Source organism: Muntiacus reevesi, chromosome 9 (assembly GCF_963930625.1).
Source record: "Muntiacus reevesi chromosome 9, mMunRee1.1, whole genome shotgun sequence".
NCBI lineage: Eukaryota > Metazoa > Chordata > Mammalia > Artiodactyla > Cervidae > Muntiacus > Muntiacus reevesi.
The window spans coordinates 47249547-47275078 of NC_089257.1; the positions used below are offsets into that span (position 1 = coordinate 47249547).

A 25532-nucleotide genomic window follows, 5' to 3' on the forward strand; every position below is an offset into this window, starting at 1 on the left:
TCATGGACTGTAGCCCATTAGGCTCCTCTGTCCATGGGATTTTCCAGGCCAGAATACCAGAGTGGGTTGCCATTTCCTTCTCCAGGGGATCTTCCTGACCCAGGAATCAAACCCATGTCTCCTGTGATCCTACATTGCAGGCAGATTCTTTACCCTTTGAGCCATCAGGGAATCCCTCCCAACTCCCAGAGCTTGCTCAAACTCATGTCCATTGAGTCAGTGATGCCATCCAACCGTCTCATCTTCTGTCGTCCCCTTCTCCTCCCGCCTTCAACCTTTCCCAGCATCAGGGTCTTTTCCAGTGAGTCAGTTCTTCACATCAGGTGGCCAAAGCATTGGAGTTTCAGCTTCAGCATCAGTCCTTCCAATGAATATTCAGGACTGATTTCCTTTAGGATTGACTGGTTTGATCTCCTTGCTGTCCAAGGGAATCTCAAGAGTCTTCTGCAACACCATGGTACAAAAGCATCAATTTTTAGGCGTTCAACCTTCTTTATGGTCCAACTCTCACATAGCCATAGGACTTGACAAAAACTGGTTAGAACCAGCTAGGTCCAAAATGACAGATTTGACTTCCAGTGGGTTTTGAACCTCATACACTCATTGTAATACATTACCTTATGTTAAATGACACACCCACAGGGGCTATGACAGTTCTGAGGCCAGCCATAAAAGGTCAAAATTTGGGTGGTGGACCAGTTCCTGTAAGTCTCTACTCTTTCCCCTATATAGTTGGAATAATCCTTCTACTCATTAGCCTATGAAATTATCCAACCCATGAAAACTAACCACCCCATATTTCAGGGCCACTTGCCTTCTGAGATGGTCCACACTCTGTGGAGTGTGTTTCTCTCTAAGTAAATCCACTCCTTACCTATCACTTCATCTCCCACTGAATTCTTTCTGTGATTGGACATCAAGAACCTGAACTTCATTAAGTCCTAGGATCAGGTGTGTGATCTCAGTTAAAAAAACATATGAGTTCGAGTCCCAGTCTGGATTTTGGCTGAGTTTCAGCTATAGGGTTCAAGTCTCAGTCTGAGGTGAACAGTTTCAAGACCACTATCCCCAATATCCTCTTTTGCCTTTTGCTGAAATGATATGTAAGGTGAGAATTTTGGCCATTTTGGAAAACATTTACTCTGTTTTCCTGGGTCTCTCCCATGGATACATGTTATTAAACTTTTGTTTGATTTTTCTCCTGTTAATTTGTCACATTTGAGAAATGACTCATTTGAAAAGACCCTGATGCTGGGAAAGATTGAGGGTGGGAGGGGAAGGGGATGACAGAGGATGAGGTGGTTGGATGGCATCACTGACTCAATGGACATGAGTTCGAGTAAACTCCGGGAGTTGGTGATGGACAGGGAGGCCTGGCGTGCTGTAGTCCATGGGGTCGCAAAGTGTAGGACAGAACTGATCGACTGAACTGAACTGAATCTGTCACACGTCAATTTAATTCTTAGGACAATCGGAATAACCTAGAGGGAAGTTTCTTCCCCCCTGACACATGCAGATTGCTCTCAGAGTTTGTTTCCTGGGAAGCCTGACCTACAGTACTCTCCCAGCCTCATCACTCAGTCGTTAAAAGGTCACACGGAACTTGTGTCAGTTCCTCAAGTCCCTAAGTTCTCACTCATGTGTCTTTGCATTTGCCGTTGCTTCTGCCTAGAGCCTTGCACACCTCTCCTTCCTGCTATCCACTTTATAGGGCTAATTCCTATTCATCCTTCAAGTTTCAGCTAAGAGATCACCTCTTTTGGGAAGTCTTCCCTGATTCTTGGAGCTCAGGGTGCGCCAGGTCTGTGCTGACATGGCATTCAATACTACTTCCTATCACTGCGTAATTAAAATGACTGTAATGGATTACAGTTACACATCCATGTGATTGTCTTCCCTACTTGACTACATCCTCTGTAGGGCAAGGAATGTATCTACCATGTCATCATATCCCTAGTGTGTAATCCAATACTTGGAACATATTGGGAACTCTAAAATATTTTTAAATAAGTGAATAAAAAGTAGGAAATAAGCCCTAAGTAAGGAAGTAGCAGATAAAGATAAAATAGAAGAGCAAATATATATATATCAAATATATAGGTGGTAAAATCAATAGGTCTTAGTAACCAATTAATTAACTGACAAAAGATAGTGAGAAAGAGTCTAGAATAATACTTATATTTCCATATTTATAAGTAGGTAGAAGATGATGCTATTTGCTGAGAGAGAGCACATGGAAAGAAGTTTATGTTTGGGTAGAAATGATAAATAGACACAGCCCAAGTGTGAGATGTCTATTCTCTATACAAGTGTAGATGTCCAGTTGGCAGTGAAAATGGGGTTTGGAGCTCAAGACTTAGGCCTGGACTTGGAAATCATGAGTGTGTCACCCAAGAAATTCCCTTATCAATTTACTTAGTGAGAGCGTCCTGCAGACCCCCACTGCAATCTGTCTCCATTCTGTCCTCATATTGCTTCCTCTGCAACTCAGTGCATGCTCATATTAATTTGCTGGAGCTGCCATAACAAAGTACCACAAACTGGGGAGCTTAAAAAATAGGAAATTACGTCTCACAGTTTTGGGACCAGAGGTTCAAGTTCAAAGCGTCAAGAGGTTTGGTCTCCTTCAAGGAGTCTCTCCTTGGCTTGCAGGTGGCCTGCTTCTTACTGTGTCTTCACAGGGTATTTCTCTTGATGTCCTATTTGGGTTCAAATTTCCAATTTTTATTAGGACACTGTGAGATTAGATTAGAGTCCACCCTAGTGACCTCCGTTCAACCTCATTACCCTTTTAGAGGCTCTGTCTCCAAGTGCAGCAACATTCTCAGGCACTAATCAGCTAGGACTTTAACATCTGAATGTCACAGGGGGACACAGTTCAGCCCATGACACGCCTATGTTTCTTGTCCTCCTCCTTCCTCCCTGCCATCCCTGGGGCAACCAGCCCACACCTCCCCATCAGGGCACCCATGACCAAATGAACCTTCCTCTCAAATTGCCAAGATTCAGACTTAAACATGCCCCTGGAAACAGATAAATGAGGAGGTATTCTGCCTGGGGTGGGGGTGAGTAGAGTAGGAAAACTTAAAGTCTTAAATTTCATAGAGAATGTGAGGGAAATTAGATGTGGCTCTTGTAGAGGCTGAATGTGGGAGATGATAAGAGCTGAAGTAAGAGGATGTAGAGGAACAGAATTTTCTGCCCCAAATTGTGTCTTTTTGGTGTGAGGATTAATTTAGGCTGATTGTTTTGATTTTCAAGCTGCAGTGCCCAAACTTAGTTCCTTGACTAGGGTTAGAACCCATGCCCCCGGCAGTAGAAGCATGGAGTATTGACCACAGTGAAGTTCCACTTAAGTTGTTTGTTTTTGAGGTCCCAAAAGACTCAGAAAGACCATTTCAGTCTCAGTTCAGTCATTCAGTCATGTCTGACTCTTTGTGACCCCATGGACTGCAGCACACCAGGCCTCCCTGTCCATCACCAATTCCCGGAGTTTACTCAGACTCGTGTCCATTGAGTTGGTGATGCCATCCAAGCACCTCATCCTCTGTCGTCCCCTTCTTCTCCCGCCCTCTATCTTTCCCAGCATCAGGGTCTTTTCAAATGAGTCATTTCTTCACATCAGGTGGCCAAAGCATTGGAGTTTCAGCTTCAGCATCAGTCCTTCCAATGAATATTCAGGACTGATTTCCTTTAGGATGGACTGGTTGGATCTCCTTGCAGTCCAAGGGACTCTCAAGAGCCTTCTCCAACACCACAGCTCAAAAGCATCAATTCTTCGGTGCTCAGCTTTCTTTGTAGTCCAACTCTCATATCCATACGTAACTAATGGAAAAACCATAGCTTTGACTAGACAGACCTTTGTTGGTAAAGTAATATCTCTGCTTTTTTATGGAGAAGGAAATGGCAACCCACTCCAGTACTCTTGCCTGGAGAATCCCTTGGACAGGGTAGCCTTGTGGGCTACAGTCCATTCACTCACTCACATACCTGAATGGTCTGGTGGTTTTTCCTACTTTCCTCAATTTAAGTCTGAATTTTGCAGTAAGAAGTTCATGATCCGAGCCACAGTCAGCTCCTGGTCTTGTTTTTGCTGACCGTAGAGAGCTTCTTCATCTTTGGCTGCAAAGAATATAATCAGTCTGATTTTGGTATTGACCATCTGGTGATGTCCACATGTAGAGCCTTCTCTTGTGCTGTTGGAAGAGGGTGTTTGCTATGACCAGTGTGTTCTCTTGGCAAAACTATTAGCCTTTGCCCTGCTTCATTCTGTACTCCAAGGCCAAATTTGCCTGTTACTCCAGGTATTTCTTGACTTCCTACTTTTGCATTCCAGTCCCCTATAATGAAAATGACATCTTTTTTGGGTGTTAGTTCTGGAAGGTGTTGTAGGTCTTCATAGAACCATTCAACTTCAGCTTCTTCACATTACTGGTCGGGACATAGACTTGGATTACTGTGATATTGAAAGATCATTTGACTTGCCCTAATTGCCTAAAAGCATGTAGACAGAGGACCTCTTCCAGGAAGGGAGCTATGGCCATAGATAAGGAAGTATGAACTAGGTGTGTAGATAAGAAGCAATCTAGGAAAATTTGTTAAAATCCCTCTCTGTGGCCCAGTGTCTCTACAAAGCCCAGAAAACCTGTGTTTACCAAACACTTGCTTGTTCATCTCTATGTAAATTGCCTTCCTCCTCTTTGAAGTCCCAAATCACTACCCAGTCACTTTTGTCTTTAGCTGAGGATGGTATTTAAGGTAAGAACTTTAGTCATTTTGATGAGTTACTCTGTTTTCCTGGGTTTTTCTCCTATATACACATATGTACATATATTTTTAAATTTTTTGTTTGATTTTCCCCTGTTAATCTGTCTCATGTCAGTTTAATTCTTAGAACCAGCCAGAAGAACCTAGAAGGATAGAGAAAATTTCTTCCTCCCCACAAGGGGTCGGCTGAGGTCACATTTTCAAGCACTTTCCTTTTGGCACAAAAGCAGCCAATGTTTTATCTAAAGAGACACAAGTAATTAGAGACCACTCCAATCACTCAAGCAGGAAACAATGCAGTTAGTTGTAAAAGGTTGGAAGGTTGGAGAATGATGTTAAGGCAAAGAGTTATTGGGGGTGGGGGAACAGGAGTGGTGAATAAAAGATAAAGGGGAAAACCAAGGGAAAAAAGAAGAGAGACTTCATGTTCAGAGCCAAATGATGAATTCTAGTGTCCCAGATGGATTCTGTTGAGTTGGCCTCTGCCTCCTCGAGAATACAAGTTCTCCTCCATACAGACTTTCCCAGAGTCAGCCAACACCTCTCAGTAAAGTGGAGGGTGCAGGGAGCCAAGAAGGCTCTAGAAATCAGTAGGGGCAGTTAATATGGAGGCGCCAAGCAAAAGGACCACCAGTGATGAAGCTGGCAGTGGTGAAGATGGTGAAGAATGCCAAGAGGACTGGGGAACCGAGGGAGGTCAGCCTCAGTGGGCTGGTGAGGCTGGGCGTTGATGTGTCCAGTTCTGACTTGTCACTTAAGGAAAAAGAACAACTCAGGGCTGGGCTTACAGATCAAGGACTAGTGACTCAGATCCAGCCACACTGGGGACATGGTCGTAGTTGTCAAGGGCTTACGTTTCCTGTCTCAGGATACCAGGGCAGGAGAGCAGAAGGATCACAAGTGTCACACACACAAGTGTTAGTCGCTCAGTCCTACCCGACTCTTCGCGACCCCATGGACTGCAGCCCACCAGGTTCCTCTGTTCTAGGGATTTTCCAGGCAAGGATACTGGAGTGGGCTGTCATTTCCTTCTCCAAGGGATCTTCAGTTGCAAAGGTGAGGAGCGAGTCACTGTGCTTGGTCACTGTCCTCCCCAAGGAGCTTACAGCATTGGTCAAGGCCAGAGACTAAATGTAAGGGAGGCAGAAGAGCCAAGTGAATGATTTTATCCCAACAGCAGGCTAAGGGCACCAGGCCATCTTTTTCTTTCCACTGAGTTAAAGTCTGCTCTGAATAAAAAAGGCCACGGTTAGCCACTGTATATCAGTCAAAGCTGTGACTATCTCCGAGGTGAGTTTAATTTTCCTTTGTGAGATTTCTGGTCATAAGAACATGAGGGTTTCCACTCTGGTTCTGCCTCATGGCTCATCAATCCTTATGGGTTAGGGAGGGGTTCCAGCTGCAGACTTTACTGCCTTGGGAATCACGAGAGTAAAGGTCACCAAGCAAGACCAGGTGTGGCAGTTAGAGATCAGAGGCCAGGCGTGTCTCTACGAAGCAGGTGAATGAGGAGAGAGCGTGTGGGGCAGAGAGGGAGTGTCTGCCAGGACTGAACTGAGGGCCTCTGAGGCCAAGCTCTTTGGAGCCCCTTTCAGAGGCATGTGGACAAGGGCAGCCCTGGAAGCAGCCCAAAGACACATGGTACAATAAGGCCTCCTGCTTCGTTCTCACCGAGTCTCCAATAATCCTCTACATGCCATTAGTATTGAAGGTATGTGTGTGCATCTGCGCTCAGTCTTGCCTAACTCTTTGTGGCCCCATGGACTGTAGCCCATCAGGCTCCTCTGTCCATAGAATTTCCCAGGCAAAATTACTGGAGTGAGCTGCCATTTCCTACTCCGGGGGATCCTTTCAACCAGGGATCAAACCTGCATCTCTTGCATTTCCTGCATTTCAGGCAGATTCTTTACCAGTGTGCCATCTGGAAAGTCCCTAGTATTGAATGTATATTTCATTATAAAAATAATATAAGCATGCTATAGAAAACCAAGGAAAAGTGTACCCCAAGAAAATGCCGCCTCCTAAAAATTGTGTTTCACTTCCTCTGGATCTTATCCATCTTAGTTCACTATCTCACAGTTAGGAGTTGAGGCATTCATCAAGAAAATACTTACTTTATTTTATTTTTTTTGGGGGGGAGTTTCCAAACTTTTATTCTTTTTTTTTTTTTCCATTTATTTTTATTAGTTGGAGGCTAATTACTTTACAATATTGTAGTGGTTTTTGCCATACATTGACATGAATCAGCCATGGATTTGGATGTATTCCCCATCCCTATCCCCCCTCCCACCTCCCTCCCTCCTTTAAAAAGGCAGGCATGAGAGGTTTCCAAAAGAGCCTTCTTACTTGGGGAAGGAGGCTGAGTGGGGCAGTATTTTTAATGAAAATTTAAGAGGAAGGGTCAGCAGAATTTCACCTATTTCAGATAATTTCTGTGCCCCTTGATGTTCACAGAGAATTTGTTCTAGGACCAGCCCATTCCCCGCCCTGCGTCCCAAAGACACCAAAATCCCACAGTACTCACATCCTTTATATGACATGACTTAGTACACTTATATCCGCAGACCATAGGGGCCTAAATGTCGTCAAAGATAGTTCTTAGAAATAGTGATTGTCTTTAAGGGTGAGGAACCATTGTCTGCGATGATACCAAGTGGGTATCATCTTGTGAGGAGGGACAGTTAGGGGCTAAAGTCACTTGAAAGAGAGGTAGAGGAACAACTAATGGGAACAAGGACATGCAGGGGCCACCCTGGAAAATTCTTTTAGTGTCTTTTGCAGGGATCAAATACAAACCCAGGTCTTCTGACTCCTGGTCAGTGTTCTTTTCACTTCTCATAGATGCCCCAACCTTCTCTACTTTGGTTAGTGATTGAGAAAGAATCATGAGTATCCTGGACCCAACCACAGTAGGAGAGGTTAAAATAAGTAGGCCTGAACAGAAAAGGCAAAAAAAATGGAAGATTTTATTTTACCACTTTGTACTAAAGATGTGAGTTGAGTCCTTTGTATGGCTGGCCTGTTGCTTCCCGTGAAGGGAATTCTGCTACTGGAGAGTGAAAAAACTCAAGGACCTCCTCACTAAGGAGTTCCATTCCTGATGATTTGGCTCTGAAAGTGCCCCTGAATCAGTAATTGTTTGGTTCTTAATGAAACTCTTCTGAGCTTGAATTTCAGATTCCTCAGCTATCTCCCTGGGTGGCTAGGCCTGTGGCCCATTGGAGCTATCTTCCCCAAGGGGCAATGGGGCCTGTACCCTGCCTGCTCAAAGACAGAGGTGTTAAGAGAGCTTTCATTTTTTTTTTCCTTGCTGTGCCTTTAAGAGCCTCAGGAATGCAAAGAGAGTCTGGAGGCGGGGTGGGGTCTCCCAACAGGACTTCTGGGAAAAGGATCTCGGGAATTTTGGCCAGAAACTAAAATGAGAGTCCAGGTCTGAGAAGTTGGGGGTGGTGTGTATGGGGTCAGGGCTGTGATTGGACTGCAGAGTTCTCTAGGGAGGAGGAAAGCAAAAGTAAAAAGGAAAGAGCGGGGGAGAGGGGAGAAACCCTCCCTGCCCCCCTCCCCACTCCATGCACACTCACCCATGCCTGAAGAGGGGGCAGCCACTATCTGTGGAGGGTCCCCATGTGTCAAAGGTGATTGTAGCAGATGCTGGACCCAGGGAACTCTCTACCCCGAGTTGGCCTGCAAGGCCTCCGGGGACCGACTTGCCAACAGCTGGACTTGATCACTAGCTTGCAAAGTGAGATCACGCATCAGAGGGAGTAACTAGCAGACTTTGCTGTCCGGCTGTTTTTGGAGGATTTTCTCAGCAGCGGCTAGAAAGCAGACCACCACCTGGACCCTTGAGTCTTCTTCGAGAAGCAGCAGCAGAAGAGATTCCCACCCTGGGTGGTTTGCAGGATGATGCTGGCTCTTAGGCGAGCTTGTATTTTCAGGGCTCTGGTCTTCATGGCCTTCCTGCCCCCACCGCAATGCGCCCAGGACCCGGCCATGGTGCACTATATCTATCAGCGCTTTCAAGTCTTGGAGGTAGGTGGCATCCATGCCCCTGACCCAGGAAACCTGCCTCCCAGAAGTCGCTTTATCTTACCCACACTTTCCTACCTACTGGGATGTGTTTTTCCAGATAGTGAATGATAAGATTGCTAAGGGTACACTGAATGTTTTCCATTGTCTAGTGGTTTCTTGAGCAGGGCTTTCCTCTGTTGTCTGATCTGGCAGTTTTTCTCATCTGTAAAATGGGGCCATTAATAGAATTTATCTCTTACTAATATTCAGAAGATTTAATAAATTAATTCCTACTTAGAACATTGCCTGGCATGGTGGTAAATGTCTAAAATGTTATTGAATTGCTCAGTTTTTAAATTAGGAAAATTAAGCATTTTGGTCATGTTTTCTTCATGTTTTACTATTTCAGGACGATAGCATATTTTAGTTTTCTTTGTGTCTTTTAATGGTGAGACTTTAGGTCACTGTAAATAGTCATGATACTGGCTTACTGAGAATCTTGTGCTTCTTTTGCTGAACTGGATTTGGTTTTAGAAATGAGCAGGTTTCAGCAGTGTTAAACAGGAAGTTTCGGGGCGTTTTTCCCTAGCGTTATAGCTGCCACTTCATTAAAATTTGCAAAACCCAACATTTTTGCAGCAGGGACAGACTCCCTGGGGCAAATGTAACCCTCTGTCCTAACCTTTGACACACCCTGGCATTGACATCAGCTATTTCATATGTCCCGCCTTGCTTTTGTACAAGTTAAATTTTGATAAATTATTTCCCTTCTCTGAAAGACATGCTTATCTCTGGTATTTATTTTCTATATTTCCTGAAAACTCTTTAAGTCCAAACAATTTGGTTACAGTCAGTGTAGAACACTTCCTCAGAGCAGGCTGCAATGGGTTTCTGAGGTTCGGTGAACCGAGGCCTGGGAGCCACAGATGGAATGTTCCCAGGCCGATGGCCTCTTGCTGCTGCCTCGCTGGTTCTCTCCTCAGAGACCTTCCCAGTCTCACTTTCTTACACATGCTAGAATTATGCTCAACTGTGGTCCCTCTTCATTTACCCCAGACCTGCCTTGAGGTTCAAGCCAGTCTCATCCCTGCAAGCTTTCCACAAGACTTGAGTCTGCCTGCAGACAAGGTTATTGAGAACAGATGGATACTTTCATAGCTGTGAAGGTGGACTGAAAAGAAGAGGGTATGATCTACGTAGGTCTTCCCACCCTGACTGTGGTGACCTTAGTAGGAAGCTAAGTCCAGGTGTCTCCACTGTTGGCCAAGGCGAACACGTGCAAAGTGATGTGATCCCACATCCAGGGGTTTGTGTGGGGAGGGGGTGGGGTAAGAATAAAAGAGGATAGATTTAGACAGTTTCTTTCTCCTCTCTCTCTTTCCCTCTCATCCCCTCTGTTTCTCTCTGTCTCTGTCTGTCTTCCCTCCCTCTCACACACCGTCTCTCCCCACACCTTTCTCTCTCTCAAGCTTCTCTCTCTCATTCTTCAGTGAACAATCTTATATCCTGCTGTTCGAAGTATATATTTTTACAGCTTTTGTGGAGAGCATTTTGGTAAACCACCAAATGATCTTTAAGTATGCATACTGATCCAGAAACCCATCCCATTTTCATCCTTCATTCATTATTCCTTTTTAAAAAATATTTTTTAAAAATTATTTAATTTTGGCTGCTCTGGATCTTTGTTGCTTTGCACGGCTTCTCTCTAGCTGGAACTAGCGGGGAGGGCTTCTCATTGTGGTGGCTTCTCTTGTAGAACACAGGCTCAAGGTGAGCAAACCTCAGTACTTGCAGCATGTGGGCTCAGTACTTGTGGCTCCAGGGCTCTAGTGCACGGGCTCCGTAGTTGTGGCATACGGGCGTAGTTGCTCCGTGGCATGTGGAATCTTCTTGGACCAAGGATTGAACCTGTGTCCCTGCAATGGCAGGCAGACTCCTAACCACTGGGCCACCAGGGAAGACCCCTTAACTTATTCTTTTATTCAGTAAGTTCATATTAAGTGTGACTATGTGCCAGGTGCTGTGCAGGTGCTAGGGGTAGAGCTTACATCTGGAAATGTATCCCAAGAAAATAACCAGAGAAGTATAAGTATGTAAAGACAAAGATTTTCGTCTCCATTGTTTGAGTAGTGGATCATTGAAAACTATGTAAATGTCCTTTATGTATATGTGTATGTTAGTCGCCAGTCATGTCTGACTCTTTTCAACTGGACTATAGCTCACCAGGCTCCTCTGTCCATGGGATCCTCCAGGCGAGAATACTAGCCTGGGTTGCCATTTCTTTCTCTAGGGGATCTTCCCATCCCAAGGATCGAACCCAAGTCTCCCACATTGCAGGCAGATTCTTTACCATCTGAGCCACCAGGGAAGCCCAAATGTTCATTAGAAAGAGTCTAATGGAATCGATAATGGGATATCAATTTAATGGAATTGTTATTAAAATTATGTTATAAATATATATTAATTGGTATTGAAACATGTTCACAATATATCAGCAAATTAAGAATATGTTATAAAACACACATGTAGCAAAATCACATTAAAATGTTTATATGTGTATGACTAAATGCATAGAAAAACCTAAAGATTTGTACACTAAAGTTTCAATAGTTCTTTGAGTTAAGGAATTATGGGTGATTTTTAAAATTTCACCCCCTTTTAGCTTTTTGTATTTTAAAAGTCTATTTCTATGAATGAGAGCTATTGACATTACTTGGGCAATTTAAATAACTGGAAGTAATTTGAGAATTTATTTTCTGACTGAAGCAAGGACTGCAGAAATGTACTCAAGCAACAAGAGCATACATTCAAGATTTCCAAGAGTTCTCGAAAAACATATCCATTATGCTGGGACGATGTCACACCTACACAAGTGAGTACAAGAGCGCAGTGCACAACCTGGCGCTGAGGGTGGAGCGTGCCCAGCGGGAGGTCGACTACCTGGAGTACCTGCGGGAAGCTGACCTGTGTGTGGAGTCAGAGGACAAGATGCTGGCAGAAAAGCTGGTCCAAGAAGCCGAGGAAGAGGAGAGGATCCGGACGCTCCTAAATGCAAGTAAGAGAACTACATCTTTACCACCCCTTCGGGGGACTTTCCTCACACAGGTAGGGAGACTGACCAAGTAAGAACTGGATGTGTGCTCTTGTGGGCATGTGCTAGGAGAGAAATCTTATCAAGGAACAGGTATCCAAAGGAAAATGTACTCTCAGAAAGCGGCTTTCCCTTTTCCAGGGAGTTCCTAAAACTTCCATAGAAGATCAGGGCGATGGTGCCAGAAGTCAACCCAGGAAGGGCTTGGTTTGGTAGAGGTGTGTGGTCCCATCCTTCCATGGAGAGTGGCAGGTTGGTGGATTCTCTCCGTGCCCTGGGAGTAGGGAGAGTGTGCCAAGAAGCAATATAAAATTGGAAATAGCAAAAGCCAATCCTCAGGGCCAAGGACTACTGTGAATTATTATTGTTTGTGCTGTTGGGATGGTAATATATTTAAGGTACTTGTCTCCAATCTTGGAATCCATCAAAATCACTTCCAGGCCATTAAGAATAAGGATTAGGAGCTCAAATGATAATAACGAGTATCAAGCAACAAAAACATAATTAAGAAGGAAAATTTCCTGTGCATGAGTCCATCTCATTAAAAGCATGAGGAAGACAAGCCCTCAGGGGCTGTATTCTGAGATGGTTTCATTGAAAATAGGAAAATGTTATGTGCTAATTATGCCTGCCCCAAATATGAGAAAATTTCATCAGGTAAATAAGATATAAGCAGCTGAATGCCATCTTTAGACCAAGTGTTCCATGTATCTTTTCCATGTAATCCTTGTAAAAGGCCCTTCAGTCATTTATAAGAAAGGTCTTCCAAAATGAGGTGACTTCTTATCTGAGTTTTGAACATAGTAGTTAGAGAAGGATGAGCAGAGGCCACGTCAAGTGAGGGTGGCAACAGATCAAAAGCGAGCAGCACTTCCACACGTAGACCTGCAGGGATGTCTGAGTGGAAGCTGTGTGGGGCGGGAAAGTGCCGGGGATCAAGGCTGAAGAGTCCTGTAGCACCCAGATAATAAAAGACCTTGCTTACTGAGTTCAGAGGGTTGAACTTGACTAAAGAAACAATTGAGAACCATTGAACAATTTTTGAGGGGTGTTTAAGATTTTCTTTTCTTCTTTAAAAAAATTATTATTGGAGTACAATTGTTTTACAGTGTTGTTTTTAGTTTCTACTGTACAACATTAGAGAATCAGCTGTATGTTCAGTTCAGTTCAGTCGCTCAGTCATGTCCAACTCTTTGCGACCCCATGGACTGCAGCACGCCAGGCCTCCCTGTCCATCACCAATTCCCGGAGTTTACTCAAACTCATGTCCATTGAGTCGGTGATGCCATCCAACCACCTCATCCTCTGTCGTCCCCTTCACCTCCCACCTTCAGTGTTTCCCAGCATCAGGGTCTTTTCAAATGAGTCAGTTCTTCGCGTCAGGTGGCCAAAGTATTGGAATTTCAACTTAGCATCAGTTCTTCCAATGAATATTCAGGACTGATTTCCTTTACGATGGACTGGTTGGATCTTCTTGCAGTCCAAGGGACTCTCAAGAGTCTTCTCCAACACCACAGCTCAAAAGCATCAATTCTTCAGCCCTCAGCTTTCTTTGTAGTCCAACTCTCACATCCATACATGACTACTGGAAAAACCATAGCCTTGACTAGATGGACCTTTGTTGGCTAAGTAATGTCTCTGCTTTTTAATATGCTATCTAGGTTGGTCATAAATTTTCTTCCAAGGAGTAAGCATCTTTTAATTTCATGGTTGCCGTCACCATCTGCAGTGATTTTGGAGCCCAAAAAACAAAGTCTGTCACTGTTTCCCCATCTATTTGCCATGAAGTGATGGGACCAGATTCCATGATGTTAGTTTTCTGAATGTCGAGCTTTAAGCCAACTTTTTTCACTCTCCTCTTTCACTTTCATCAAGAGGCTCTTTAGTTCTTCGATTTCTGCCATAAGGATGATGTCATCTGCATATCTGAGGTTATTGATATATCTCCTGGCAATCTTGATTCCAGCTTGTGCTTCATCCAGCCTAGCGTTTCTCATGATGTATTCTGCATAGAAATTAAATAAGCAAGGTGACAATATACAGCCTTGATGTACTCCTTTCCCAATTTGGAACCTGTTGTTGGAAGTCTTTTGTTTCATACCCAGTTCTAATTGTTGATTTCTGATCTGCATACAGATTTCTCAAGAGGCCGGTCAGGTGGTCTGGTATTCCCATCTTTTTAAGAATTTTCCACAGTTTGTTGTGATCCACGCAGTCAAAGGCTTTGGCATAGTCAATAATGCAGAAGCAAATGTTTTTTTTTGCTTTTTCAGTAATCCAGTGGATGTTGGCAATTTGCTGTCTCGTTCCTCTGCCTTTTCTAAAACCAGCTTGAACATCTGGAAGTTCACGGTTCATGTACTGTTGAAGCCTGGCTTGGAGAATTTTGAGCATTACTTTACTAGCATGTGAGATTAGTACAATTGTGCTGTAGTTTGAGCATTCTTTGGCATTGTCTTTCTTTGGGATTGTAATGAAAACTGACCTTTTCCAGTCCTCTGGCCACTGCTGAGTTTTCCAAATTTGCTGGCATATTGAGTGCAGCACTTTCACAGTGTCATCTTTCAGGATTTGAAATAGCTCAACTGGAATTCCATCACCTCCACTAGCTTTGTTCATAAGGCCTGCTTGACTTCACATTCCAGGATGGCTGGCTCTAGGTGAGTGATCACACCACCATGATTATCTGGGTCATGAAGATCTTTTTGTACAGTTCTTCTGTGTATTCTTGCCACCTCTTCTGAATATCTTCTGCTTCTGTTAGGTCCTTACCATTTCTGTCCTATATGTATGTGTATATACATGTGTATATATACATATGTGTGTATATATATATCACCTCCCTCTTAGGCAAAAGAATAAGGATGAGCCAGTGGAAAATGAACGGCTCCCTAAAAAGCTGGCTGGGAGGGAGGATTGGCTATTAATGTAGCCTGAGCTAGAATGTGCCTGTACTTCCATGCTGAGGGTCAGGGAGGACCCCAAGCCTGAACCGTGGTGCTGGGTTGAATCCCTGAGACACTCTAAACCCCTCAGGCCTTGAGGTGGCCCCTTTCTACTCCAGCTAGAGCTCAACATAGGTGCTGAGTCTGGACTTTCTGTTTTTACAACCCTTGTCCTCTGCCTCATCCCTCACACCCTGGATGCCTAAAATATTCCCTTCCCAGCTCCATGGTGAGTGAAAACTCTTTCAACTTTTTAGGGATTGCTGTTTCCATGGCCATTGCCTTGGGAGCCTTCTTTTGATGATCTGTCAGTTTATGATTCAATAAGCACTTTCTGCCCCCAACTCTTAGGTGGGCTCTGTGCTCATAGCAGGGACAAAGGAGCAAGAGGAACACACTTGTATCCTGCGCTGGCTTTCTCACCCCTTCTCTTGCCTCTGGTCTTGCCTCCTGCTGCCGTCTGCTGTCCCGTACATCTTCCCACAACACACACACATGCTCTCACTCCTCGGTGTAGACGGTTTTTGTTGTTTGACATCAATTATCAACAGCAACAACACATCCACTCAAATCTCAGCATTTTAGACGGGGAAGGCCCATCACAAAGTGGCCTGAGCTGATGTCTCTTTTCTTCCCCCATAAGTCACCCATAACTTCCCCCATAACTCAGTGCAGTAGCAGTTTTTGTACGTATGTATATAGGGTAGCCATTCCCTTCACCAGGGGATTTCCTTGACCCAGGGATCGAACCTGGGTCTCCTGCAGTGCTGGCAGATTCTTTACTGTCTGAGCCCCCAGGGAAGCCCTGGTGGAGAAGCCACCCTACTATATATAATAATTATATATATAATTTATATATATAAATATATAATGATTATAATATATATTAAATATATATTTATATATTTATAATTATTATATTTTATAATTATATTTTTATAATTATAATTATATTATGTATTCTTTTATATTTATATTTTACATAAATATTTTATATTTATATAATATCTATTAATATAATTTGTTTATTATTTTATTATATTTATAAATATATATTATATATATATTAATTATATATATATAATTTTTCTGCCCACCCTTTATGACTCAAAAATGCTGTGGATTCTCCATAAACATTTCTGGGGCCCCCACCAGACGGGTTGGCTCCTAGTGCTCCCAGAGTACCTCATTCAGTTTTCTGAGGCAGCACTAACACTCAGCTACACACATCTGTGTGTATTTGACACCTCACCCAGACTGTGAACATACCTGACGTCTTCATTCCTGCACTCACAGATCCAGGGTCAGGACCTGCTGAGGAGAAGTCTGTAAAAATTGTCTATAGAAGAGATGCTGATAGCGGCGCCCCTCAGAGCGTGGCTTAGGGAAAGATGTAAACAATCACAACAGTGTGGGTAGTGCTCTGACCTAATCTGGACTTTGGGATGCCAGTGTATTCCCCTTCCATGCACTGTTTGTGTTTTACATATTGTCCCCTCCCCGATTGCTTGGACTGTTTCTCTTAGTAGCTTTGCCTATGTTAGTTATGCTAATACTGTGTAACAAATTACCACAACTTTAGCAGTTTAAAATAGTACACATTTACTATCTTAGAGTTTCTGTGGAGTCAGGAGTCCAGGTACAGCTTATCTGGACATTTCGTTCAACAATCTCTCGAAGGTACAGTCAAGGTGTTACCTGGGCTACATTCTCACCTTGAACTCGGGGCCCTCTTCCAAGCTCATTGATGTTGACAGAATTTACCTTCCTGTGCTTGTAGGATGGAGGCCCTCAGCTTCGAGAAGCCATGCCTCTCCACAAGCAGCCCACAATGTGGTTGTTGCTCCTTCAAGGCTGGGAGGAGAGTGCTTCTCTTTGGGAAGTGCTCAGTCCCTGCTTTTTATCTGATTTAGGTCAGGCCCACCTATAATCATCTTCCTTTTGACTAACTCAAAGTCAACGGATTTGGGACCTTTAATATTTTTTTGGCTGCCCTGAGTCTTCCTTGTGGTACGTGGGTTTTTCCTCCAGTTGCAGTGCATAGGCTTCTGATGTGGATCATGGGCTCTAGAGCATGTGGGCTCAGTAGCTGCAATGCCTGGGCTCTGCAGTTTGTGGCACACAGCTTCTCTAGTTGCAACGTGCAGGCATGGTTGCCCTGAGACATGTGGGCTTTTAGTTCTCTAACCAGGAATCAAATACACATCCCCTGCAATGAAAGGCAGATTCTTAATCACAGCACCACCAGGGAAGTCCCCGGGACCTCAATTACATCTACAGAATTTCCTTAGTTTTGTCTTGTAATGTAACTGAGTCAAACAGAACTATCATCTTCACAGGTGCTGCCCTCACTTAAGAGGAGGAAGTTTGTAGGGGATGACCGTGGGAGTGGGAACCTTAGAATTCTGTGCATCCCAGCTGGTGCTGTTTCCTCTACCCACCTTCTTCCCACAAGGCTCCCATCTTCCTGTCTTCTAACCTTGGCCACTGGAACTGTGCCAGCTCTGGAACTTCATGGGAATTCTTAAGACTCAAGTCAGGACCCTTGTGTAGCCAAATATGGGATTATGGGCTAGGGAGGGTCACTAGAGGTCACATTAAGAGTTTCTTTCATATATACATGCCGTCTCAGAGAGTGTCTTTGAAAAACTTAGAAAGATAGGATATCATAACTTTCTTGGAAAGTTCAACATTGTGTTTTAGGAGAGTTCCTAAGAAATTTCAATCATCAGTCTAAATGGGATGCTGCTGCTGCTGCTGCTGCTATTGCTAAGTCTCTTCAGTCATGCCGACACTGTGCGACCCCATAGACGGCAGCCCACCAGGCTCCCCCGTTCCTGGGATTCTCCAGGCAAGAACACTGGACTGGGTTGCCATTTCCTTCTCCAATGCATGAAAGTGAAAAGTGAAAGTGAAGTTGCTCAGTCATGTCCGACTCTTAGCAATGCCATGGACTGCAGCCTACCAGGCTCCTCTGTCCATGGGATTTTCCAGGCAAGAGTACTGGAATGGGGTGCCATTGCCTTCTCCGAATGGGATGCTAGGGATAATAAATAAGGTAGAGTTGCTCTGTAATTAAGCCATTTTTTCTAGAGGTGTCCTCCAGTCTTTAACCTTTATTTAGATGTAACCCTCAAATGATGTTCATGTGAGGCCCACAATTCCAGGGATTTTTGGGACCAAGGTAAAATTCTTAGGATCTTAACTCTAACCCATATAGACTGTCCTCTTTCTCCTTTCCCCCCCCCCCCCCTCTCTTTTTCTGTCTAACAATTTAGAATGCAGTGAGTGAAAGTTACCTGAATACAATTTAACTTATAAAGTCACTCCAAGTCTTCGGTACTATAATCACTATAAGTAAAAAAAGAAATTTTGCATTGCACTTGGCAACTTATGGCAAAGCACCACTGGCTCAGATGCCCGGATTAAGAATTTGTCTAACTAACAGTCTTTGGCAGATTCCACAGGCTGCATTCTTGTGTGAATCAGAATAGTATTAACCTCTTTTTAACTTGTAAATAGCTTGTAAAGAGAAATTCTCAAGGCAGTGAAAAGAAGTCATTATAGCATTATTTTATTTCCTGTTTTAGTCCAGCTCCTTTATTTGCAAGGGTGCTTGCAAATAACCTCCAACAACCCTCTCCCTACTGAAGTAAATAACTCATTTCTCTAGTTAGATCATGTTTCAGAGAAGAAAGTGTATTGCTACAAATTCACATGCCTCTGGGATCCACTCAGATAGGATAAATTTGAGTGCCTCACATTCAAAACCATTAAAAATCAAACAAAATCAAACAAACAAGCAAAAAACCCACTGGACGCCAAGTAAAATGTATTTGTGAGCCAACTCCCAAGGTCCACTAATTTGTGATGAGTGGAACAAAACATTAAGAGATGTATAGCCCTTAAATTGTAACAGAGAAGAATATCTCCCTCAGAGGAGTATACACAGGTGTAAGCGCAAGAGAGTATGAATGAGAGTACTGTGTTTGCGTGTGCACCGTGTATGTGTATATGCAGTAGCGTGTAGGTGTGTGCACATGCACATACACAGAAGCTGCATTCACAGGGCAGCAATACCAAAAGTGTACGTCCAGCCTATTCTATGCTGCCTACTGGAGAGTCCCATAGGTTGCTATGCTGCATTCAAAAAGGCCAGTGTACTTCTTGTGTATCCAACTGGAAGGCCTGTGATCTATGAGGATACCACTGGGACCATCACACAGGTATTAATAGAAGGTCCCAAAATTGTTTATTTATTTATTTTTTTAAAGATCTTTTTGGCTGTGCCGGGTCTTAGTTGCAGCATACGGCTTCTTCAGTCTTCATTGGGACATGCAGGTTTCTTAGTTTCGGCATGCAAACTCTTAGTTGCAGCACATGGGATCTTAGTTCCCTGACTAGGGGTCGAACCCGGGTTTGATCTCTCATTTGGAGCATAGAGTCCTAGCCACTAGACCACCAGGGGATCCCCCCTTAAGTTGTTTTAGCTGATGGCTTTTGGCTCCAGGTGGAGTGAACCTCCCCATTCATTCTCTCTCTAACTCATTCATTTATCCATTCACTCAACAGAAGTCTAACTGAATTCCAGAAATATGTTGGCATTATGCCAGGCATTTGAGATGGAACTTTGACTAGGATAACATTCTTGTCCTCAAGAGGCTTGGAGTCAAGTGGGGAAACCACCTAAACCCAGAATAACAGATGGGGTGATGGCTGCTCTGATGGAGGGTGTCACAGAAGCACAGGGGCAGGCGTTAGTGTGTGGACACAGCAGTCACAGAGCGAGGGCTTAGTTGCTCTGCGGCATGTGGGATCTTAATTCCTTGACCAGGGATTGAATTTGCGTCCCCTGCCTTGCAAGGCAGATTCTTAACCACTGGACCACCAGAGAAGTCTCAAACTGAATTTTAATGTTGGAAAAGAACTAATTAAATGGAGAAGAGAGTAGGGGGCACTTCAAGCGAATGACCAGCATATGGAGGTACATAGGCCTAATCGGGCTTGGTGTTCTGCAGACGTCTGGTGTAGGGGGGAAGTGGTCGAGAGGAGATGAAAGAAACAGACAAAAGCTGAACTCCTTTGTGCTGAGCCTCTTCACCGTCTAGCTGTGGAGGATGAAAATACGATGAATAACAGTAGTTAATAGTTATTGAGTGCTTATGATGTACCTTGTAATATTTAAGCATTTAAAGGGGTCTTATTGGATTACATCAGGTAATTCTCACAATAAACCTATGTGATAAGTATTAGAATTAGTCCCCATTTTATAGATATGGAAATCAGGGCACTGCGTGAATAAATCAGGTAAACTGTGAGGAGCTAATCCCAGAGGAGGATTCAAACAAAGACAGGCTGGCTCCTATACATACTAACCGTTCCCACTGTGCTGTTTTGCTTACTCCTATGTAAGCATGGGAGTGTCCCAGCTCAGGTAGGTGTTTTGGGGAGATCATTCTGGCCCCATTGTTCAGAATGGACTGGCAGTAGGGGAGTTTGGGTGCTCATAAGAGGGAGAGACTGGAGCCAGGAAGGCCATCTCCAGAGCTGTCACAGAGGTCCTCAGGTAGAAGCCCTCTGCTCTGGGACTAAATGCCTGCACCCAGGGGCCTTATTATTGTGGGACATGCATGAACACCATGTCACACCTCTTGGTCATTATTTGATGATTCCTACTCATAAACAAATTGCTTTAAATCATTCTTTCAAATCCTGGCCAAGAAGGGTCAATTCTCCTCTCCCTCTAACCCTTGGTTTTTAATTCCCTGCCTTTTCTTCACTTATTTTTAAACAATGAAATTCCTTTGCTTTCCCCACTGTTTGCTCAGTGAACAGAAGAGCCCTACCACACACTCCTGTGGTGGTAATCTCAGGTGCATTCCTTTGGGCCTCATCTGATAAGTCACCATATCCAATAGATTCTTCCTTCTGAATATCTTTCAACTTTATTCTTTCCCTCTACCGTGCTCTCTCATCATCTCTAGTCCTGATTATTTTACAAGACTCCTAACTGATCTTCCTGTTACAAGATTTCATCTTGTATTGCTACCAGGGTTATCATTGCTTTATCATCTTTCAAGGCAACTACAACCTACAGGGTAAAGCAAAACCTATAAAATAACATTAAGTCCTTTACAACTGACCCTGATCTAACTTTCTTCAAATAATTTGTTTTGTTATTCTCTCTGAAAGTAATATCTGCTGATTAAATAAAAACTATGGACATAGTATATACTGTATCTGTTGTATTTATGGTTTTATAAAAGTAGATAACAAGCCAACAACTGAACACAGCACCTTTTTTTAGTTTTCTTAAAAATTATTTTTTTATTGAAGTATGGGTGAGTCACAGTGTTTCGGGTATACGGCAAAGTGATTCAGTTTTATACATAAAAATTTGGTTATATGTATATATTCTTTTTCAGATTCCTTTTCATTATAGGTTATTATAAGATATAGACTATAGTTCCCTGTGCTGTAGAATAAGTCCTTGTTTTTTATTTAATACATATATTGCTGTCATATCTGCTACTGCTAAGTCACTTCAGTCGTGTCCGACTTTGTGCAACCCCATAGACGGCAGCCCACCAGGCTCCCCCGTCCCTGGGATTCTCCAGGCAAGAATACTGGAGTGGGTTGACATTTCCTTCTCCAATGCATGAAAGTGAAAAATGAAAGCGAAGTCACTCAGTCGTGTCCGACTCTTAGCGACCCCATGGACTGATTCCTTATCTCTCCCTCCCTTCCCCCTTTGGTAACGGTAAGTTTTGAACACAGCAGCTTTGAACATTTTCAGCGTAGTCTTGTCCTAGTACTATCTGTCCCCATCTACATGATTCTCTATGCTATGTTGAACTTGCTATTCTGAAAGCTTACTTTCATATAATATACTAAAATATACTCCTTGCATCTCTACACTGTTCATGCTCTTTTCTCAAGTCTAACACATAGAGTAGGGTTCAGTATTTTCTGACCTTGAGCAGTTTATTGGAAAGTGGAAGCAACTATTTACCAGGGATTCCATTAAGCCTCTTTTTTCTGGTATGTTTTCCAATACTCCTGACAACTCAGCTAGGTAGATACTATTATGACTTCTATTCAGATGGCAAAACTGTGACTCAGAGTTTCCTGCTATGTTGAAGAGTAAGCACCACCTCCTAGACGCCACCCACTAGATTCATCTCATTCCCCCTATCTGCTCACAGTTCCCTTACCCTGACCCTGCACCAGGTATCTGCCACAACAGTGATATATGACAAACCACTTTGAAACTTAGTGGATTAAAACAATCATTGACTATTTCCCAGGACTCCACAGGGCAGCTGGGCAGTTCTATCAGCCTGGGCCAGTCTTAGCTATTCTCAGCAGACTCCCTAGTGCATCCACAGTTAGTGGCATGTTCCCCAGTGGATGACCAGCTGAGGATGGCCTCAGTGGCTTGGTTCTTCTCCATGTGGCATCTGATCTTTTGAAGGCGAACCTGGGCTTGTTCTCATGATTGAGGAAGATGTCTTTGGGAGAGGGCACAAGCATACCAAGATCTGGTTGTTTTCACCAAGTTTTTTTTTTGCCAAAGCAAGTTAAAGTCTGGCTCTGGAGCCCATCCTTCCAACAGAACCTCTAATAACATCCGTATGAGACTTTTGATCTTGCTGCTCTTGGAAAGAGGCAGTCATCAAGATGAGATTTTAAGTATGCAAATGTCTATATGAAGGCAATGGATGGAGCATTAATGTGACTGAGGGGAGACTGAAGAACCTGTCAGAGGGCTCCTGCAAAGTTCAGGATGAGGTAAGCAAGTGCTCCACCAGCACACTTTGAGACAGGATAGAACAGCGTCAGTATGGACTGATTGCATAGGAAGAATTCATGGCAAAGTGTCAATGATTCTGTTTTCTAGCTATATAAATGAGAGAATGACAGTATCACACCTTGACATTGAGAACATTTTCATCCTTTTCAGTTTAAGTAAGAATATTAAAGGAAAAAAAAAATAACCCACTATGCAGAAACCAAAACTCGGCTTAGTCTTTAAATAAAAATTAAATAAAAGCAAAAAGTTCGTAAGTATAAACTTGAAATGCTTAAGATGTTGCAATAGTTAGATAACTAATGCAAAACAGAGGCTGTTTGATCAGAAATTCCTTGGAGGACTGCCCAGTTCCGTGCTTCACTTGTTCATGAGTGTTGACCAGCCTGGATCCTCTAGGACAACAGTTCTCAAAGTTTTATCTCAGACACTCATTATATTAAAAAAAAAAAGTTATTCAGGACCCTAGAGAGTTTTTGCTGATATATGTTACCATCTCTTGATATTTAACATATTCACAATTAAAATAGAAAATTTGTAGTATATGCCAGATGCTAATCTAGGATAGGATATCTAGCAGTGAACATAGCACATTAGATAAAAAGCCCTGCCTTCATAGAGCAAATATTCTGAGGGGAGTCAAACAATAAATATGTTAGCATGAAAATTTACAATATGTCAGATAGAAGTTAAATACTACAGAAGAAAACCAGCTAAGGTAAGGAGGTTATGGAAAGCTGGTCCCTTCTGAAAGGATGCATGTGAAGGACGTTGGCTGTGTTGAACTCCAGCTATAGAGACTCACAGTGGAAGCTGTGAACTCACTCCTACTCACAGGTCTTCCCAGCTTCCTCACACTCCATGCTGTTGAGCAGCACTTAGCCATACAAACCAACAGTCGTGCACCCTCTGTTTTCTTTCTCAGACTCGATGGCTAATCACCAATAAAGGGAAGCTGGCAGGGCTCTATACTGGGTGCCGTGAAATACTTTTAGAGTTGGGAACCTAGATAAACCTTTGATATGGTTTTGCTGGGCTTCCCAGGTGGCGCTAGTGGTAAAGAACCTGCCTGCCAATGCAGGAGACATTAAGAGACACAGACAGGAAGTTTCCCTAGACAAAGAAACAGCAACCCACTCCAGTATTATTGCCTGAAAAATCCCATGGACAGAGGAGCCCGGAGGGCTATAGTCCACAGAGTCGCAAACAGTAAGACACAACTGAAGGGACTTAGCATGTGGTTTTGCTAAAAAGTTCTGTGAAACTCATCAAAATACATAGAGCACGTATTGTACGCCAGGCTCTGTTTCAGCACTCACCCTGGATTCACAGCCCTTCTGCAGAGCCACATCTTCCCATGGCTCACTGTACCATTCCATATAAGCTGGTCTTCCTGCCCTCCTGCCTTCCTTCTAATCAGGCTTTCTAGACAGTGAAATAGCACTTGCTATTGTCCACATGTACCTCTTATTATCTGAATCTACTTGACTTCTAAGTTGGCCTAGCATGCATTGGGGTAGCAACTGACTAATACTACATTATCTGAATCTAACTGATTCCTGAGTTTGGACAGTAAACAATAAGAATTTCAATAGTGAGTGAGAAATATACCATGTCCCAGGCCCTGTGGATAAAAAGACAAATAAAGCATAGCTTCTGTCTAAAATGCTTGCAAGGAAACACTGAGTAGGCAATTCCAATTCAGCCCAAGAATTGCCCTGGAAGAGGACTGCACAGAATGCTTTGGACACACAAGAAACAGCAAGTAGCTGCTCTGCAAGAGTCAGAGATTTTGTTTTAAAGGACAAGAAGATGTGAAGTAATTAGCCTCCAACTAATAAAATGAAAAAGAAAAAAAAAAGAAGATAATCCTACTGGAAAGTCATAAAACAGGGAAAAAAAAAATAAAGGACAAGAAGATGTATCCCAAGTTAGCGAAGATGAGCTAAGGAAAAGTAGAGGCAAAGTCTCAAACTTGTGAAAGGCCATGGCAAGCTTGGTGATTACTAATTAGTCCTGTGTGGTAGGGAAGTGACAAAAGAGGTCAGATGAAGGACCCTGAGTACCATGCTGACATATCAGAAATGTATCCTGTGGGAAACAGACTCACAGAGAATGAACTTATGGTTGCTGGGGGAATGGATGTGGGGAAGGGACAGTTAGGGAGTTTGGGATGAACATGCACACACTGCTATATTTAAAATGGATAACCAACAAGGTCCTACTGTATAGCACAGGGAAGTCTACTTAGTGTTATGTGGCCGCCTGGATGGTAGGGGAGTTTCAAGGGGAATGAATAAATGTATATGTGTGGGCGAGTCCCTTCACTCTTTACCTGTAACTATCACATTAACATTGTGATATACCCCAATACAAAATAAAAATTAAAGTTATATATATATACATGGGGAAAAAGCATAACTGCCACTAATTTCCAGGACACACCAAATTACTTGAAGTTTTATAATTGACTACTCATCTGAGAGCTGTCATTTTTGACATCCCCCTCTAACTGTCACTTGCTAGGTACTGACAAATGTTTATTAACATAAATACAATTCAGGTGGTTGAAGGAGTCCAGATTTATTTATTTTTGGTTGCACTAGGTGTTCCTTGCTGTGTGAGGGCTTTCTTTAGTTTTGGTGAGCGGGGACCTCTCTTTATTGTGGTGCACGGGTTTCTCATTGCAGTGGCTTCTCTTGTTGCAAACCTCAGGCTCTAAGCACATGAGCTTCAGTAGTTGCAGCACATGGGCTCAGTAGTTGTGATTCCTGGGCTTTAGAGAGCAGGCTCTGCAGTATGTAGGATCTTTCCAGACTAGGGACCGAACCCTTGCCGCCTGCATTAGCAGGCAAATTCTTAACCACTGGACCACCAGGGAACACCCAAGAAGTCAAATGTTATCTTT

General features: G+C 43.2%; 1 protein-coding gene across 1 annotated transcript in view; it reads left to right on the forward strand.

The window, feature by feature from the left end:
• The first annotated feature begins 8233 nt into the window (after nucleotides 1-8233).
• The window catches only part of OLFML1 (olfactomedin like 1), a 30282-nt gene continuing 12983 nt past the window's right edge, over nucleotides 8234-25532 (forward strand). Inside the window, exons 1-2 of the mRNA XM_065944489.1 lie at nucleotides 8234-8799; nucleotides 11545-11833. Coding sequence (XP_065800561.1) covers nucleotides 8671-8799; nucleotides 11545-11833 — 418 coding nt within the window. The 5' untranslated portion in view covers nucleotides 8234-8670. The remainder of the gene's footprint in view (nucleotides 8800-11544; nucleotides 11834-25532) is intronic.